This window comes from Oratosquilla oratoria, chromosome 41 (assembly GCF_046742065.1).
Source record: "Oratosquilla oratoria isolate Oo_2021 chromosome 41, ASM4674206v1, whole genome shotgun sequence".
NCBI lineage: Eukaryota > Metazoa > Arthropoda > Malacostraca > Stomatopoda > Squillidae > Oratosquilla > Oratosquilla oratoria.
This window is the reverse complement of record NC_134817.1, coordinates 5,743,133-5,758,310: the sequence shown is the minus strand read 5'-3', so window position 1 is coordinate 5,758,310 and position 15,178 is coordinate 5,743,133. Positions and strand designations below refer to the sequence as shown.

Below are 15,178 nucleotides of genomic sequence, written 5' to 3'. Positions count from 1 at the left end.
GCTCTTGTCTTTGTTCTCCTCCTCCTCAGCAGTTCCCGGGGTCCCCAGTAATTGCCCGTAACCCGCTTTTCGGGTTCTGGACTCTGGGGGGGCGTGCCCCCCCCCAAGGAGGACACGTGTGCGGAGAGGGTGGGGGGTGCCCGCTGGGCGTGTCGAAAAATGGATTATAATTACAGGATACTATGTTGAAAGGCACTGTGTGACGGAAATCTTTGGTGGTGTTCAAATGGGTTCCATGGGCGTTGTAACCGTTTTGCTGGGAAACGATCTTAGTCTTTATTCAGGCTGCCTCCGTGTAGAGAAGGTGAATAGGATTTGAAGTGGACTTCAGTGGTGGTGACACCACCGGCGACTGTGGTTGGGGACGAGGAGCTGAAGATGTTGGTGTGTCACCTGAATATTTGACGTGCAATCTGTCCTACCAGCTTCCCTCCACCTCTTTTCAACCTTTCACGCAGTTTACTCTCGCCCCCCCCCAACCCCCACACTCCCTCTCCGCCACCACGGTGCGTCTCCACTCTGCCATAGGGGGGGGGGGTCCCCAGGCACGCCCCCCCCTCTCTCTCTCTCGTAATATTTTTAACTGGTTTGAGCACTCGAAACCTTGAATGGACTGCACTAGACTGTCCTCGCTTTTACAGTCGAGTTCACTGAATGCAGTTGTGCCTGTGGTTTTGTGTTTTTTGTAAGTAGGCGTGTGTGTTGTGAATGGGGGGCAGTATGGTTTGTGTCTTGCCCGCGACCGGGGGTCTGTCTACCTGCCCCCTTTTGTCTTAATTATAGTACGTCCCTTCCTTAGTGTTTTTTAACTAGTTGGTTAAAGCACCCTCTCTTTCTCTCACTGTTTTGTGTGCGTGTGTACGTTACTCCCCCCCCCCCACTCGGCTGGATAGAATTGCCCGACGGCAGTCATAAACATGTCAACTGTCAATTAATTACTCGTGTCAGGCTTTATTCCTAAAAGGGGTGATGGGGTGATCCCCTTCGGGAGATTGAAATCTCCAGGCGTTCTGAGAACGCGGTCGCTACTCCCGCCGGCGGAGCCTCGTATGGGATTGCTCGTGGAGTCCCGCTGACGGACTGGTTCGAGAATTTCTGGAGTCGTCGGGCCGCCGTGCACTCTTCGGACACTCCCTGCTCAGCTGGACGTGCTCTTGTTATTGTTCGTGTTATCAAAGGTTCGACCCCCCACCCTCGATCCGTCCCCATTAAGTCTCCTTTCGCGACACGCAAGGGGAATACGGTGTCGGCATTCTTGTCCCAGTAGGAGCAGTCTTGTTCCCATCCTTGGACACCCAGGAACTTCTCTGTCGTGGAACTGAGTCGTCCCGCATTCAACGCGACGAGATCGAGCGATTTACTTGAGTTCGAGTGGTCGAAGAATCGGCCACGATTGGGTTGTCGGGTCTCCGGAGGAGTTTCGCACTCCGGGGGGACGAAGAGGAACCACCTCCTCCCTGTGTGAGTTCGCGCGAACTCGCGTCCACGTCAAACTTCTTTCGTTGTCTTCGTAGGAGGAATCGTATGTTTTGCCCCCTTTCCACCTGATCCTTTGATCACAGCACCATTTTTCCTCCTCCCCCCCCTCCACCTTCTTCCATCTCCACTCTTCTCTTTCCTCTTCCTACTCCACTTCGTTCCTTCTCGGCTTATTGATCCTCATCCTGTTCAAATCCATTTTTGTGGCCCCTTACACTTGCTGGGTGCCGCCGCCGCCGCCGTCTCCTTTCCTCCTGTGTCTTGGTGTTTCCATATCCTCCACTTTCTTTTCCCGTTTTTCGGTTTTACACTCTCCCTCTCCTTTTGCCTTGTTGTTTCTTCACTTCCCCCATCCAGCCTTTTTTTCCTCTTCTTCTTCTTCCAGTGTTCCAGCCTTGATACTCTCCCTTTTGCTATCTTTACCTCCTCCGCTTCCATCATCTTATCCACTTCCTCACGGTCACTCTTTCGGATTTGTTCTTTCTCCCTAATCTTTCTTCCTCCTCCTCTTCACTTTCCCCGTTATTTGCTTTCGTCCTCCCTTCTGTTTCTTTTCTTCTTCATCATCCCCTCTTTCACCGCGCTGTCTTTCTCCCTTCCCACTTGTATCTTGACCCTTTTTCGTCACGCCTTTTCTTCTATTTCTCTCTCTCTCTCTCTGCCTCTCTCTCTCCCTCTCTCTCACATCACCCTACCAAACCCACTCCTTCCTCTCCCCTCCCCCGCCCTTTCGAATTCTCAGTTCATGACACGTCAACCCCCCCCTCCCAACTCTACATTCTTCCACTTCTGTCTTAATCCTCTGTAGCTTTTATTTTACTTGCATCTGAGCCCCGCCTCCCCCCAATTTTTTTTGTGTTGTTTAATTTTTGTCTTTCAGCATCCGATCCTGTCTCCTTCCTGCAGACTCCTTTGCCATTTCGACTCTTATTTCGTAACTCCCCCAACTCACCGCCTCCCTTGGGCACCCCCCCCCACACTCCTCCCACTCGTTTCTCATCTCTTTGTTCCATATTGTTTTCCCCCTCCTGACCGCTGTTCCATATCCCAGTTCCGGTTTTAACTCCTTTTCATGTTATCTCCCTCCTTCCCCCTCTCTCTGTGTGTGCGTGTGCGTATCTGTGTCATCGTTTTTCAGTTAGTGATTCTGATCTCCCTATCCCCCCCCCCTACCACCCCGGCCCTTGCCCCCCTCTCGAAGCTCCCTCTCCCACCCTCCCACCCACCCACCTTTGCCCTTAGCTCCTACAGCCATGCTTACTGACCCTAGTCACCACCGCCCTTTTCTTTCCTTCCCTCTCACCTTTCCTCCTCAGAACCCCCTTGACACCCAACCGCGCGTGGAATGCTCTTCCACCAACTCCTCCACTTTCTCCCCCCTCCCCCCCAGCTTCTACACTCCACATTCCCCTTTTAACCCAAACTCCGACACTCTTTACTTTCCTTCTCCCTCGCTCCTTTCCCATCCCTACCCCCCCCCCTTCCACGTCTCCTCGTCTTCCCCTACCTTTCCTCCTCCTACCTTTCCTCCTCCTCCTCTTCTCTCCTCCACCTCATCTTCCGTCTCTTCTTCTTCTCTTCCTCCTTGTTGCCCTTCCTGCTTTCCAATCTAGGATAGTGCGCGAGCGTGGCCGCCTGGGCGCTGCTCTGCGCATGCGCCAGGACTGTTCCTCCTCCTCCTGCGCCGCGGTGTTTGTGGTTCTCCTTTTGCTTGTCCTTTGGCCCTTGACGTGGTGCTCGTGGCGAGGGGCTAGGTGTGCGTGCGGGCGTGGTGGAGATGGTTGCTGCTACTTGTGTGTGTCGTATGAATATTTCAGGTGCCAATCTGCATTATGAGCCTCAGACCGGGCAGGCAAACACGGCTCTCAGCGTATTAATTTACCAAATGATTGTGTCAACAGGCCGGCTTAAACCGCCGCCGCCGCCACCACCACCACCGCCACTACTGCTCCTGCGGCAGCCGCTGCCGCTGCCGCCGCCGCACATCGTCGTCCTTTAGCATTGCCGCATCTGCTGCCAACCCACTCGCCGCCCTCCGCTTGTTTGTCAAATGCTTCCTCCGTGGTCTCTCTGACCTTGCAACCCCCCACCCCCCTCTTTCCATTCGTTGTAGGAGCCCCCCTCCCCCTCCATGCACGAATACTCTGCCCCCACCTTTTTCACTGCCCAAACATGATCTATCGCCCTTGGGTCCGGCCCCTGCCTCAATATTGTCCAGCAAAGTCCAGGTCCTAAAATATCCATATGTTCCGCGTGCCCCCCTCCCCCCTCATCCCCTCCTTTCTCTCGCAAGCCACGGTTCCCTCTTCCCCTACCGTTCCTTCGTTCCCCACTCCACGGCTGTCTCCGTTTGCATAGGCAGCTTTCCCCTGTATATCTCGTCTCCCGCCCCTCCCGCGCACGCCGCACAAACACTGCCCACTCCGGCATGCACCCCTTTGCAAGTCCATTTCTTGCATTGAATCTGTTCTCTCTGCCGCCCAGTCTAACTACAAGTGCTGGATTGGTCGCCTTGCATCACCCCTTCTCTCTCTCTCTCTCTCTCCTCTCTCTCTCTCTCTCTCTCTCTCTCTCTCTCTCTCTCTCTCTCTCTCTCTCTCTCTCCCTCTCTCTCCCAATCCCCCACCCCCTTCTCTATCTACTCACCTCCCATTTTTTCTTTCTCACTCCTCAGTTGCCTACAGTTTTCACTCCAATCCATTTGCAAACTGTTGTCACTCGTTCGGTCCAGCCTGGTGTTACCTATGATATTTCGTTGTTAATTCGCGATCACGAGAGATAGATAGATAGATAGATAGATAGATAGAGAAATGGGGCACAAGTAGATTGGAGTAAACTACCACCGAAAGTAATGGAGGTTTAACCATAAGTGATTTTAAAAAGAAAGAAGACAATGAATTGGTGTAATGACAAGAAGAAAGGGAAGGATAAATACTATCTCGAGGTACAGGCAAAACTGGTTACAAGGAGTTGTAAAACTGAGGATAATCCCCCACATTCTGGGGGATGCAAAAAATTGTGAATGAGGTTTTGAACTGATATGAATAAATGTCGGTACAAAGGTAGGCATGTTTTTGTACGTCATCAAGAACGTGTGTGTGTGTGTTTGTGTGTGTGTATGTATGAGTCAGTCATAGTACAGTTGGGAAACATAAACTAGCGTGGGGCCTGGTTTGATTACCAGAAGCAGAGATATGGGACCTCAGGAATATGGCTCTTATCCTGTATGTTACAGTTATGTAAATGTGAGCACACATTCACACACACACACACACACACAGAGTGATAGATAACTGGAACAAATTAGACAAAGAAACAGTGTGTGCAAACATTATTCAAGATTTTAAGAAAAAAAACTTGATGCTGAAAGATACAAAGAAGGGTCACCATGAGCATAGCTCCCCTTCTCATATAATACAACTAAGTAAATACACACACACACACACATACACACACAAACATGCTTACATAAATCTCAGGAAATTACTGATGATGGGTGTGTGTGTGTGTGTATATATATATATATATATATATATATATATATATATATATGTGTGTGTGTGTGTGTGTGTGTGAACATCAGTCGCAGCCAGGCTCCTTCTGGTGTGAACTCCTCTTCATCTCCTCTTTACACAAGAAGGGATGGGTGCACAAGAACCTACTTTAAACTGAAAGCTATAAAAAATCTAAATCGGGAGGAGGAAATGGAAGACAGACCCACAATTGAAAGCAAACACATGGAAAAAAAAATTGAGAAGACAGTTGCAGCATAAGCAGAAAATAGAGAAAGTCAACTGCAGTAAGAAACAGTTGAAAATACTAAGGAAATGCTAACAAGAATATTCAAACAAGACAGAAAATGGGAGTCTGAGAAATTCAAAGATTTGAAAGGGATGCAGAAGGTACTTACAAGAAACAGAAATAACTCCACACTTCCACAATATTGACAGCAGTTCCAATATTGCATCTTGTATAGATCTGTGGACGGGCTCTTATGTTCTTGTCTTTTCTCTTAAATAACCCAACTTCACTTGACTGCCTGCAGGAGAATAAAAGTGCCACCATATAAGCACTTGTATACATATTTTTGTGTAAAATTGTATATTGATTATGCCCATTATCACCAAAACTCCGACTGCCTTTGCAACTGACGGGGACACTAGAAACATAGTGCCCTCTAACAAAGAGTTAATGAAAGTAGATCATTCATACCACAGGGTTGTGCAGATTAAGGAGAAGAGTTTATCTACTGCTTTCCCTCTTTGTACCTCGGCTACAATTCTGTTTGTTTCTTGTTTCAGGGAAAGGAGGCCCCCATGAGTGTGCGGCATGTGGAGCTCAGCTGGAACACTACGGACAGTCGCGGCGTGTCAATCCAGGCGAGGCCTCACAGTATGGCCTTCCTCCTGAAGAACTGCCACCCAATCCACGTGTCTGTACAGCCTGCAGGTGCCGTGCAGTAAGGAGAAGGTTTACACAGTGAGTATATATATGTAGAGTTATTAAACTTGCATATATGTTACTAGTACAGAATACGTCAAAATATTATATGTACCATTAAAAGATGAATGAATATGTTGTCAAAGTTGTAGTGAGAATATTTTCATGGGTGTGCATGAAAAATTTTGTGTGTTCAGGATACTGAACTTACAAACCAATTAACATCTTGGAAAACCCCACCATCAAGAATCCCACCTCAGTACAAGTCCAATTCTCACACACAGTATCGGTTGCCTTATGTACACTGCATCACTATTTGAATTATAAAATATAGTCACTGCTGTATTATTTAGTTATCTTTTACTATGAGTAATAATTAAACACAAGACGTGATCAACCCAGTTCACAGAATCCTGGGATAACTCATGTACAATTACAAAAAAAATATATATAATCAAGATGCTGACATCCTCATGCACCAAAGTGGTTAATAGCTTACATGTATCAAATGTCCTAGTACAGTCATGTTTTCTTGAAGTCCAGTGCACATATGCAGGAAAAGTGATTAGAGAGTTTGTTCTCAAGCTTATGAAATAATTCTCAAGTATGATTTTGTCTGCAACCTAAACTCCTAAGATGACAAATAATTTTAGTTAGCCTTTATAATTATGATGATAACCGTTGCCTCAAATTTCACAGACTGGAAACTTGTAGTGACTGGCGACTGTTCTCAGGTCATCCCATGGAGGGCCTGAGAACACCTTTCCAAAATTGAAATGTTAAAGTCTAGCCACATTGAATTTTTTCTTAGGTGGGAGGGTGTGTTTATAAAATCTGAAAAAAACAAAACTGTGGGTGTCTGGTCTTTTAAATGGAAAGGGGTTTGACAGTAGTTGTGGTTATACTTCTCTGTAATAATGAAGCAATGCGTGGTGTTGGTCTTCCAGGTGTCCCATCCCAACATGTCCAACGCCAAAGTGGAGGGGGAAGAGACTACGCCCTTTCCCCTCCAAGTGGCCAGACCTTCCACAGGAGATCAAGGACCCCATCATGAAGGAATTCCGTAAGTGTTAACTTAGTTGTGTAAAATGCTATCTGTATGATGCCTTGTATTTTACAAAGATTGTGGAAAAAAAAGAGAGAATATTGCATGCAGACATCACATAGATGCCTTTTCTTGGCTGTGCAGAAATTCCTCCTGATGTCACTAAATGCTGCTCAGCCTGCCATAACCGCATCTCGCGCCGCCTTGGCCCAGAGGTGGCTAATGAGGAGCCTGTCGATCCTGCTCGTTGGTCAGATGATGATGTGGAGACACTTCGACGGGTGCTACGCGAGGTAAGTCTTTTGAAACAAGAACCTTCCCCAATCCTTCTCTTCTCATTTTTCTCTACCGCTCATTCAGCCTTCATCTTCAGTGTTGTTACCTTATCATGATATCTCCTGCTTTGATTTTCATGTGCCTTACCTTTACCCACCTACACCACGCAATCAGCTGTACCACTTTTCCTTTACCTTTGTTCAGTCACTCCAAGTACTTGAGGTGGTTCCACCCATCTTCAAACCCAATTTGTTTGGTCTTCAGGCCGGACCTAAGATATCAACTTTGTATTTCCTCCCCATTAAAACACAAGGAGAGCCAACAACCATCAACAACTCCTGCTTCCCTCAGCATGAAACAGTCCTACACCAATACAATGCAGACAGTCTAAAGTATCTTCCCAGAGAGATCTGTGGGAGGGCCCAAGGACCAGTGTTAGCTGCTGTGGGGATAAAGGCTTCCAGTTGGCAGGACTTGACACAAAAATTGAATTGCTTCTTGCTTTACATATGCCCATGTTTGCCATTCCTTCCATCTCAATGCTCAGCTTTGCCCCCCCCCTTTTTCCCTCTCTTTCTATCTCCCCCTACTCTACCTTTCACATACCCAGTCATCCTCCAATTTTTGCTGTACTTGGCATTTTCCTGTGCATCGGCCAGTCTTACCAGACTTCTTGTCTCAACCATTCTTTTACATGTTTTGCTCCCATCAACCTCCTCCGTATTGTTTTTTACCCTTGCCCTGCCTCTCTATTCTCTGTCAGTATCATTCTTATCCATGCTTCCTTCCTTCTTATTAATCTGAAGCATGTTTTTGCTAAATTTGATGAATGTGCTTAGAATTGTTTCTCTTCATTTTTTGTTGTATTTTGTATTTTTTGCAGGTTGGTCCACATTGGTCACGAGTAGCAGAGAGATTACCCAGCAAGACAGAAGGGCAGTGTAAGAATTTTTACTTCAATTATAAAAAGAAGTATTACCTTGATGATGTTGTGGCAGAGTACCGGAAAGCCAGAGGTAAGAGAATGGAAATAGGGTGTAAAAAGATAGACTAGTCAAGGTCAAATGTTCATACAGCCATGTAGAAGTTATTATTGTTAAATGAAATTTATTGAATCTGGGATTGCTTCAGGTAAAACAGATGGTCCGCCAACGGTAACAGATGAGGAAGAGAGTGGATCATCCACTTCGAGTTGTGATGAGATGGGAGCACCACCCCCACATGACTCGTCTGACACTCATTCAGCTCCCTCACCTGGTCCTCCAAGTGCAGCACCAGCAGCTGCAAGACCGTCTCAGCCACCACAACAGCCACAGCAGCAGCAGCAGCAACAGCAACAACAACAGCAACAGCAGCCCTCTTTGCAAGCGCAAGCACAGCCCAACAATATTGATGGTGAGATAAAGATTAGACTGAATTACCCAAGTGGATAGTTACACTAAATAAATCTTAATGGTTCTTTGGTTAGGATGAGGAATTGTAAGCTTACCCATGCATCTTAATAGGTTGCATTTTGTAAGGTTTGGTCACACACTTAATTGATTTCTCTTTCTTTGTCTTAGGTGTTGAAAAACGTCCTGAAACAAAGGATGCTAAGGATAGCATGATTAAGGAGCCCGTGCCACCTCCGTCCTTCATGCCTCCACCTGCCAATGTGAAGGAGGACTATGACAGTTCAACCACTGCCAGTGCTGATGAAGGGCAGAGTATGGCAGGACGGGACTCCCCAGAGGTACAGCATATCCCAACGCCCGGGGATAGGTCTTCTTTACCCAGGCCTCCACCTACATCAGCTGTGGTAGCACCCCCCAGTGGTCATCCTAAGATGGCTCACCACCAGCCACCAGCACAGCCACCACAGCCACAACCACCACCAGCAGCCCACCAGGGAAACACCAAAGATTTTCGAGCAACCCAGACAGTACGAGAAATTATCGATCAAACTATCGAAGATTCTATACAGACAAAGGGTCCGCCACCACCCAGCAAGTCTCCAACCATCACATCTCTACTGGAACGCTGTCCATATAACAGGCCAAACCCTCCTCGGGAATATCCCCGGGAACCAAGGCCCATGCCTGGAGCCCGCATACCTGACATGAATATGTGGTCAGCAGTTTCGGACCCACATGCTGGTCTTCCGCAGCGTCCACACTCCGGCCCAGGCATGGCTCCCGCAGACAATGACTGTAAAGGCCTGGATTTAAGTGTCAAGAAGAGAGACCGTTCCCCTCCAACACAGCATCCGCTGCCACAACCCAAGCCACCACCTCCACCTCCAATGCGTAGAGGAACTGAGATCAACATTTCCAGCAAAGAGACACAACCTCCACGTGCCCATGCAAACTCCAATTACTCTAAACTGCCCCTTCATGAGATGGACCGTTTCCAGCCATGCCAAGATATTCGCACCAAGTCCCCTTCGGCCTTTGTACCAGACTCACGGGCCTTGGGCCACCAGCCGCCCCCCATCATGTCGTGTGGCAGGCCCTCGGGGTCTGCATCTCCACACCTTTATACAGGCTCGGTTCGACCACCTCCCCCTGCTGCACAAAGGAAGACTCCAAAGCCCAGCATGGCCCCGCCCTCCCCTATCACACGTCATCAGGTCCCAGTTTCTGCATCTCATATTTCACTCATGAAACCAGAGAAACCAGCCTCGGCTCCCTATGTAGGATCCATCACACACGGAACACCCGTCAACCAGCCCTCAATAGTCTCGTTGCCATTGACTCAGTCCTCTCGCTTTGAGGTAATGGCAAAACCTGCTGGTCATGGCAAGGAGGGTGGATCTATCACACAGGGGACACCTATGCACCACGACATCAAGCGCACCACCATCACCAAGGATGGGCACCTGCCTTATGAGCCCAGGCCTGGGAGTGGTGTGGAAATCATTCCACGGCCTGCCGTTCCCATCACATATGAGCGGGATCACTTCCGTCAGCACAGGCCTGGCATTGCAAGTTTCCCATACCAGAAGCCTATGTATTCTGATTCGCAGACACGACAAATAATTGCCAATGATTATATTACTTCACAGCAAATGTTGAATCGGCGTGGAACTGGTGGCAATGAGAAAGAGGCGAGGGTTTCCCCACGAGGACGTGACCCGAGTCCACAGGGAGCAGATATTCGTGATCACCGGACCCTTCCAGTCACTGCTGCGGGTGGCCGCATTATGGACTTCAGAGTGATGGAACCACGAGGTCCTCCAGATCCACGAACAATTGATCCTCGGGATCACCGGTCCACAGACTTGCGCATAGTAGATCCTAGAGCGTGTGAGCCCAGAAGTGTGGACCCCAGAAGTGTAGATCCACGTGCTATGTATTATCCTGCGGGACATCCAGGTACCTTCCCTCCACAGGGACAACCATCAGGAATTTCGTACAGTATGCCGCATGATGCACGAGTGTCTCGACCTTCTCCATCTCCAGCATCAAACAGAGATGCAACTCCCACTCCACCTACAAGTGAGCCTGCACATTCTCCTCGGGATTTCCGATCTCCGGGCATGTCTGCCCCAACACCACCTCTCCGAGTAGGAGTCATTCAGCGCAGGCCGCCCAGTAAGCCAACCTCACAGTTGCCTCCTCAGCTTGCACCTCCTAAGAGTGGTTCACCTCGGGCAGAGATAGAGCGCTGCTCACCCCGCCATGCTCCAAATCCAGGTGGTACTGAGGCCCTGAACACATTAGTGGACCTGGCTGTGGCACGTGGGTCCTACTCGTCGAGTTCGGTGGACATGAGGCGAGACAACAGGAGTCATGTTAATGCTCCCCCAGGGCCTCCCCTTGTCCATGACAACCGACAGCTGGAAGGGCTGGAGAAGCAACTGGCAGATAGTATGAGAAGTGGGCGTCCAATGTCTGAAGGTGGAAGGACAGACCGTGAGAAGATGGATCCACGAGGGGTCATCATGGAAGGCCGAGGGCCTGCCACAGTAGAAGACCGTCGATATTATGAACGACCAGACATTGATCGTTTGGCTAGGTTTACTAAGGAAGAACACCGTAACCCCAATGTTGGGATCAAACCTCCAGTCAGCAAAGAAGAGTTCGAAAAAAATACGATGATGTGTTACCCAAAGGAACAGCCCAAAGCAAACCCGTCCCCCAAACACCGAGGCCAGAATAATGACGTGTCTGTCACGGCCGCCACGCTTATTGACCACATCATCAAGGAACAAATCAGTCATGGTCGTGATGGCCAACAAGAACCAGGAGGTCATGGTCTGCACGTAGTGGAGGGAGACAAACGTGTGCGTTCGCCAGCAGCTCCCATACGGGAGAAAGAGGTAGTGACCCTTGAGGATGGCCCAGACCGTCCGCACGTGCATGCCGCACCCAATCATAAGGAGGGCCTTGGCGCATCTCTTCATGCATCTGCGCAGCACCATGGGCCTAAGTCTATACAGGCACACATGGATTCTGTTATTAATCGTGAATTGATGGGTGATGCACGTAATCGTGAATTTTCTGGTGATGCTCGTAAAATTTCCCCAGGAATGCCATATGGTCGAGCACCTATTGAAATCAATCGACCTGATGGACGGATGGGGCAGCCTACGGCAGGCAACCCCCCAGTGTCCATGGCACCACAATATGATCAGTGGAAACTGCGGCCGGGCATGCCGGGTGGAGACAAAGATTTAAAGGAAAGAGGAGAGAGTCGGTCTCCCCACCGCATGCCACAAAATATGAGTACATCGGCACATCATCACACCGCTCCAGCATCTCAGCCCCTCGCCCCCGATGAGCGGAAAATAACCCGCATTGTTCAGGGGTCACCACGTACTGACACTAAGAACAGAACCACACCTAATGTACCTGTGTCATCTACTGTGGGAACCTTTCCTGTTGAACCTATATCTCCGCCAGGAAATGGGGGAGGTGGAACAATGCCAGGTGGAGAGGTGAATCATGGCAGTGATGGTGGGAAAGGCTGGATGTTTCAAAAGCGGACTCCTTATCAACAACAGCCTCATTCAGCTGGTATGTTTGATTATGTTCGCAAGAAAATTGTTGAAGCAATGCGTACGTCTGACGAGTCAGAGCCCAAGAGAAGTCATGAGGAGGATGGACGCTGTGGCTCTGCGGGAGGGACGAGACATTCACGGTCAGAAACACCAGGATCTCAGCCTCCGTCCCATGAAGTGGAGGACCCTTCTAGAAAGAAACCAAGACTGGAAGGGCCCCCTCCTGATGTTGTTGCCCAGCAGCAGCAACAAGTCCCACCCCCACAGCAGCGGCCTCCCATGAGACCGCGATCAACAGGTGGAGACAAAGGGGAAAATAATGCATTGGCACCTCCACCCTCTCGTGAGGAAGTTGCCGACTCACCCCAGTCTGATGATATGGTCATAGACGAGACGCCTCGAGATCACGCAGGACCACCCAAATCAAGTGGCGGTGACCCTGGTGCTTCCAAAGGCATTCCTCCCAAGGGTGGAGATCTGTCTGATCGAACTGCCCATGTAGCTACCTACCCGCCCAGTAGTATGGCACCTGGGCAATACCCGTACCCCTTTCCGGGATACCGATCGTCGGGTGGTGCTCCACCCTCTGGAGGCCCAGCCAATCCTTCACCTGTGCCCACAAGCACACCGGGAGCACCTCCTCAACAAAGTGCAGGCCGCCTGCACGGCTATGAGCCCAACGTTGAACCAGTAAGTGACGATGACTGACACGCAGCTGCTGCTTACCACCATCACCACCAGCAACAACAACAACAACAGCAACACCACCACCACCGTCTGCATCAACACCGCCACCTCCAGCATCATCCTCAGCATCAGCAACACCTCACTTCGCCGCCAGGTTATCAACCAGGGCGTTATGGTGGCGGAGGTGGGGCTGGCAGTGGGATGACTAGGGGAAGTGGTGGCAGCGGTAGTGTAGGTCGACAAGGTGTGGTGACCATGGCAGCAGCAGCAACAGCAGCAACAGCAGCAGCAACAGCGTCGACGGGCCCAAGTAATCGCGGCGGAGTAGTGGGACCTGCGTCGACTGTCAGCCAAAGCAAAATGGCGACGGTGAGCCGGCCATGACTGGACAAGTGCCGTGATAAGTGTTATCTGTGATCTGTTTATGTGTTGTCAAGCTGCACACTGTTGTACAAAGCTGAATTATCTATGTATATATAGTAGGTGGTTTGTGTTAATACTCAGGCTCTGGGTGTGACTAGTTGCCTCGCTTGTGGAGGCCAAATGTATTGGTGTGACTGCAAGGTGACGTTTCGCTGTGCTCTCACTCTCCATCGTGGGCCACCTCGGTCCTGGGCCTACGATGCTCCTCTCTCCTGCGTTGTCGTACAGCTTCATACCCCACTCTTGTCTTGCAAGTCTTGGATGCTCTTCTCCTACTCCTCCTTCGTCTGTCTCCTTTTCCACATCCTCCACTTTGCATCATCCTGCTTCCACCAGTTCCTCACCACCTTTCTTCTCTCCAGTAACACGTGTTTGCATACCCCTCCCCTTCACTCAACTCTTCCATACTATGGTGATCTTCATATCCACATCATTGGTCATTGTAACGATTATTCCCACCGCAGTCATGCTCCACTCACCAGCCATTTGCCATCATCCCAGCTCCTCTCACGTGACATGCTACCCCATTTCCATAATGGTGGATTCCCATGCTTTGCACTTTTCATTTCACCCCCCCCCCCTTACATACTTCTTCCCTCCCTCCATTTTTTTTTTCTTTTCTTTTCTTTTAACACCCCTTTCTACATTTTTCGATTTATATTTTTCTTTTTTAATCATTATCTACTGATTTTAGCATTCAACAAGACTTTTTATTTATTGTAACTTAAGCTTTTCATCACTGCTGTAGGCTACGGCCATGAATAAAGAAAGCATTTTACATGGGACTACTACTACTATTTAATGATAGTCAAACACTGGTATCATTCCATGGGCCCCTTTTTCATGTAATATACTACAACTTCTACCTTCTTCAGCTACTACTGTTATTACTTCTGTCAACATCACTGCATCTACCACTAAAACAACCACTATTCAAATATTACTTTTTTCTACTGCTGTACCTTCTACCACCACTGTTACTCCTACTACTATTACTACTGCTGCTACGCCAATGTACAATATATACCAGGGGTCTGATTAAGTCTTGGGGCCAGTCCTCCATATTTCATCCAATTAGTGCTCCTTCACCATTAGTACATGGTGAAGGGCTTCTCCACCACCATTGTACACAAACGCTTCATCATATTCCCCCCAAAATGCCAATCATTCCTCTGCCCCCTATACCCTCACCCCGTTTCCTAAACCAGCACCCTCGCCTTGCCATACTCCCTCTCCCCCCCCCCTACCTTTGTACAGTCCCTATCCCTAACAGTTGTTGAAGGGTGGAGGGAAGCAGGACACATCTGTCGTCTCATCTGTTTCTGCATTCCTCAACCCCATCCACATCAATGTCAGAAATGTTATTTTTGTTGAAATAAACATGCTCAAAACATGATGCTGTTGTGTCTTACTACCTTTGTAGTTTGTGACTTTTGGGTGTTGGGTAGAAAATGAACTACCATGTATTACTGTAAAATGAGCAGTTTTGCAGAAATATTAATACCATGTGATTAACTCGGTAACCAAAAATTGCATCGGTATGTAACTGGGTTGTCCCACTGGAAAATGTTCGTTTCCCCACCTGCCCATTTTCAAAGCTGAATGGGCTGAAGATTTTCCAGAATGTGCCTGAGATTTTTATCACATATTTGCGACAAAATCCGTTTCATTATTGTTCCAACAATCCAAGAGGATATCAGGAGATGGAGCAGAAGGGAAATATCGAAACCAGGAAGGAGAAAATAATGAGAAAAAAATGGGAGAGGTAAGTACTGAGAGAACTGATGATGATGACTATGGTGTAAATATATATAATTGTGACCACACATTGGGTAACAATGGTTCTT

General features: G+C 48.7%; 2 protein-coding genes across 29 annotated transcripts in view; one reads left to right on the top strand and one right to left on the bottom strand.

The window, feature by feature from the left end:
* Positions 1-5,827, bottom strand: part of LOC143020916 (uncharacterized) — a 31,252-nt gene extending 25,425 nt beyond the window's left edge. The window contains exons 1-2 of one of the 2 annotated variants that reach the window (XM_076177862.1): positions 5,692-5,827; positions 5,390-5,518 (exon numbers count right to left, since the gene is read on the bottom strand). In XM_076177862.1, the coding sequence (XP_076033977.1) occupies positions 5,390-5,446 (57 nt within the window). In that variant the 5' untranslated portion in view covers positions 5,447-5,518; positions 5,692-5,827. Of the gene's footprint in view, positions 1-5,389; positions 5,519-5,691 lie in introns of those variants that run through there. The other variant, XM_076177861.1, reaches the window with a different exon arrangement.
* Smr (nuclear receptor corepressor smrter) overlaps positions 1-14,727 on the top strand; it is a 117,517-nt gene extending 102,790 nt beyond the window's left edge. For 25 of the 27 annotated variants that reach the window (XM_076177855.1, XM_076177854.1, XM_076177847.1 and 22 more), the window contains 6 exons: positions 5,781-5,960; positions 6,860-6,982; positions 7,109-7,257; positions 8,124-8,256; positions 8,372-8,635; positions 8,803-14,727. In XM_076177855.1, coding sequence (XP_076033970.1) covers positions 5,781-5,960; positions 6,860-6,982; positions 7,109-7,257; positions 8,124-8,256; positions 8,372-8,635; positions 8,803-12,929 — 4,976 coding nt within the window. In that variant the 3' untranslated portion in view covers positions 12,930-14,727. The remainder of the gene's footprint in view (positions 1-5,780; positions 5,961-6,859; positions 6,983-7,108; positions 7,258-8,123; positions 8,257-8,371; positions 8,636-8,802) is intronic. The other 2 variants (XM_076177859.1, XM_076177833.1) reach the window with 1 other exon arrangement.
* The last annotated feature ends 451 nt before the right edge of the window (positions 14,728-15,178 follow it).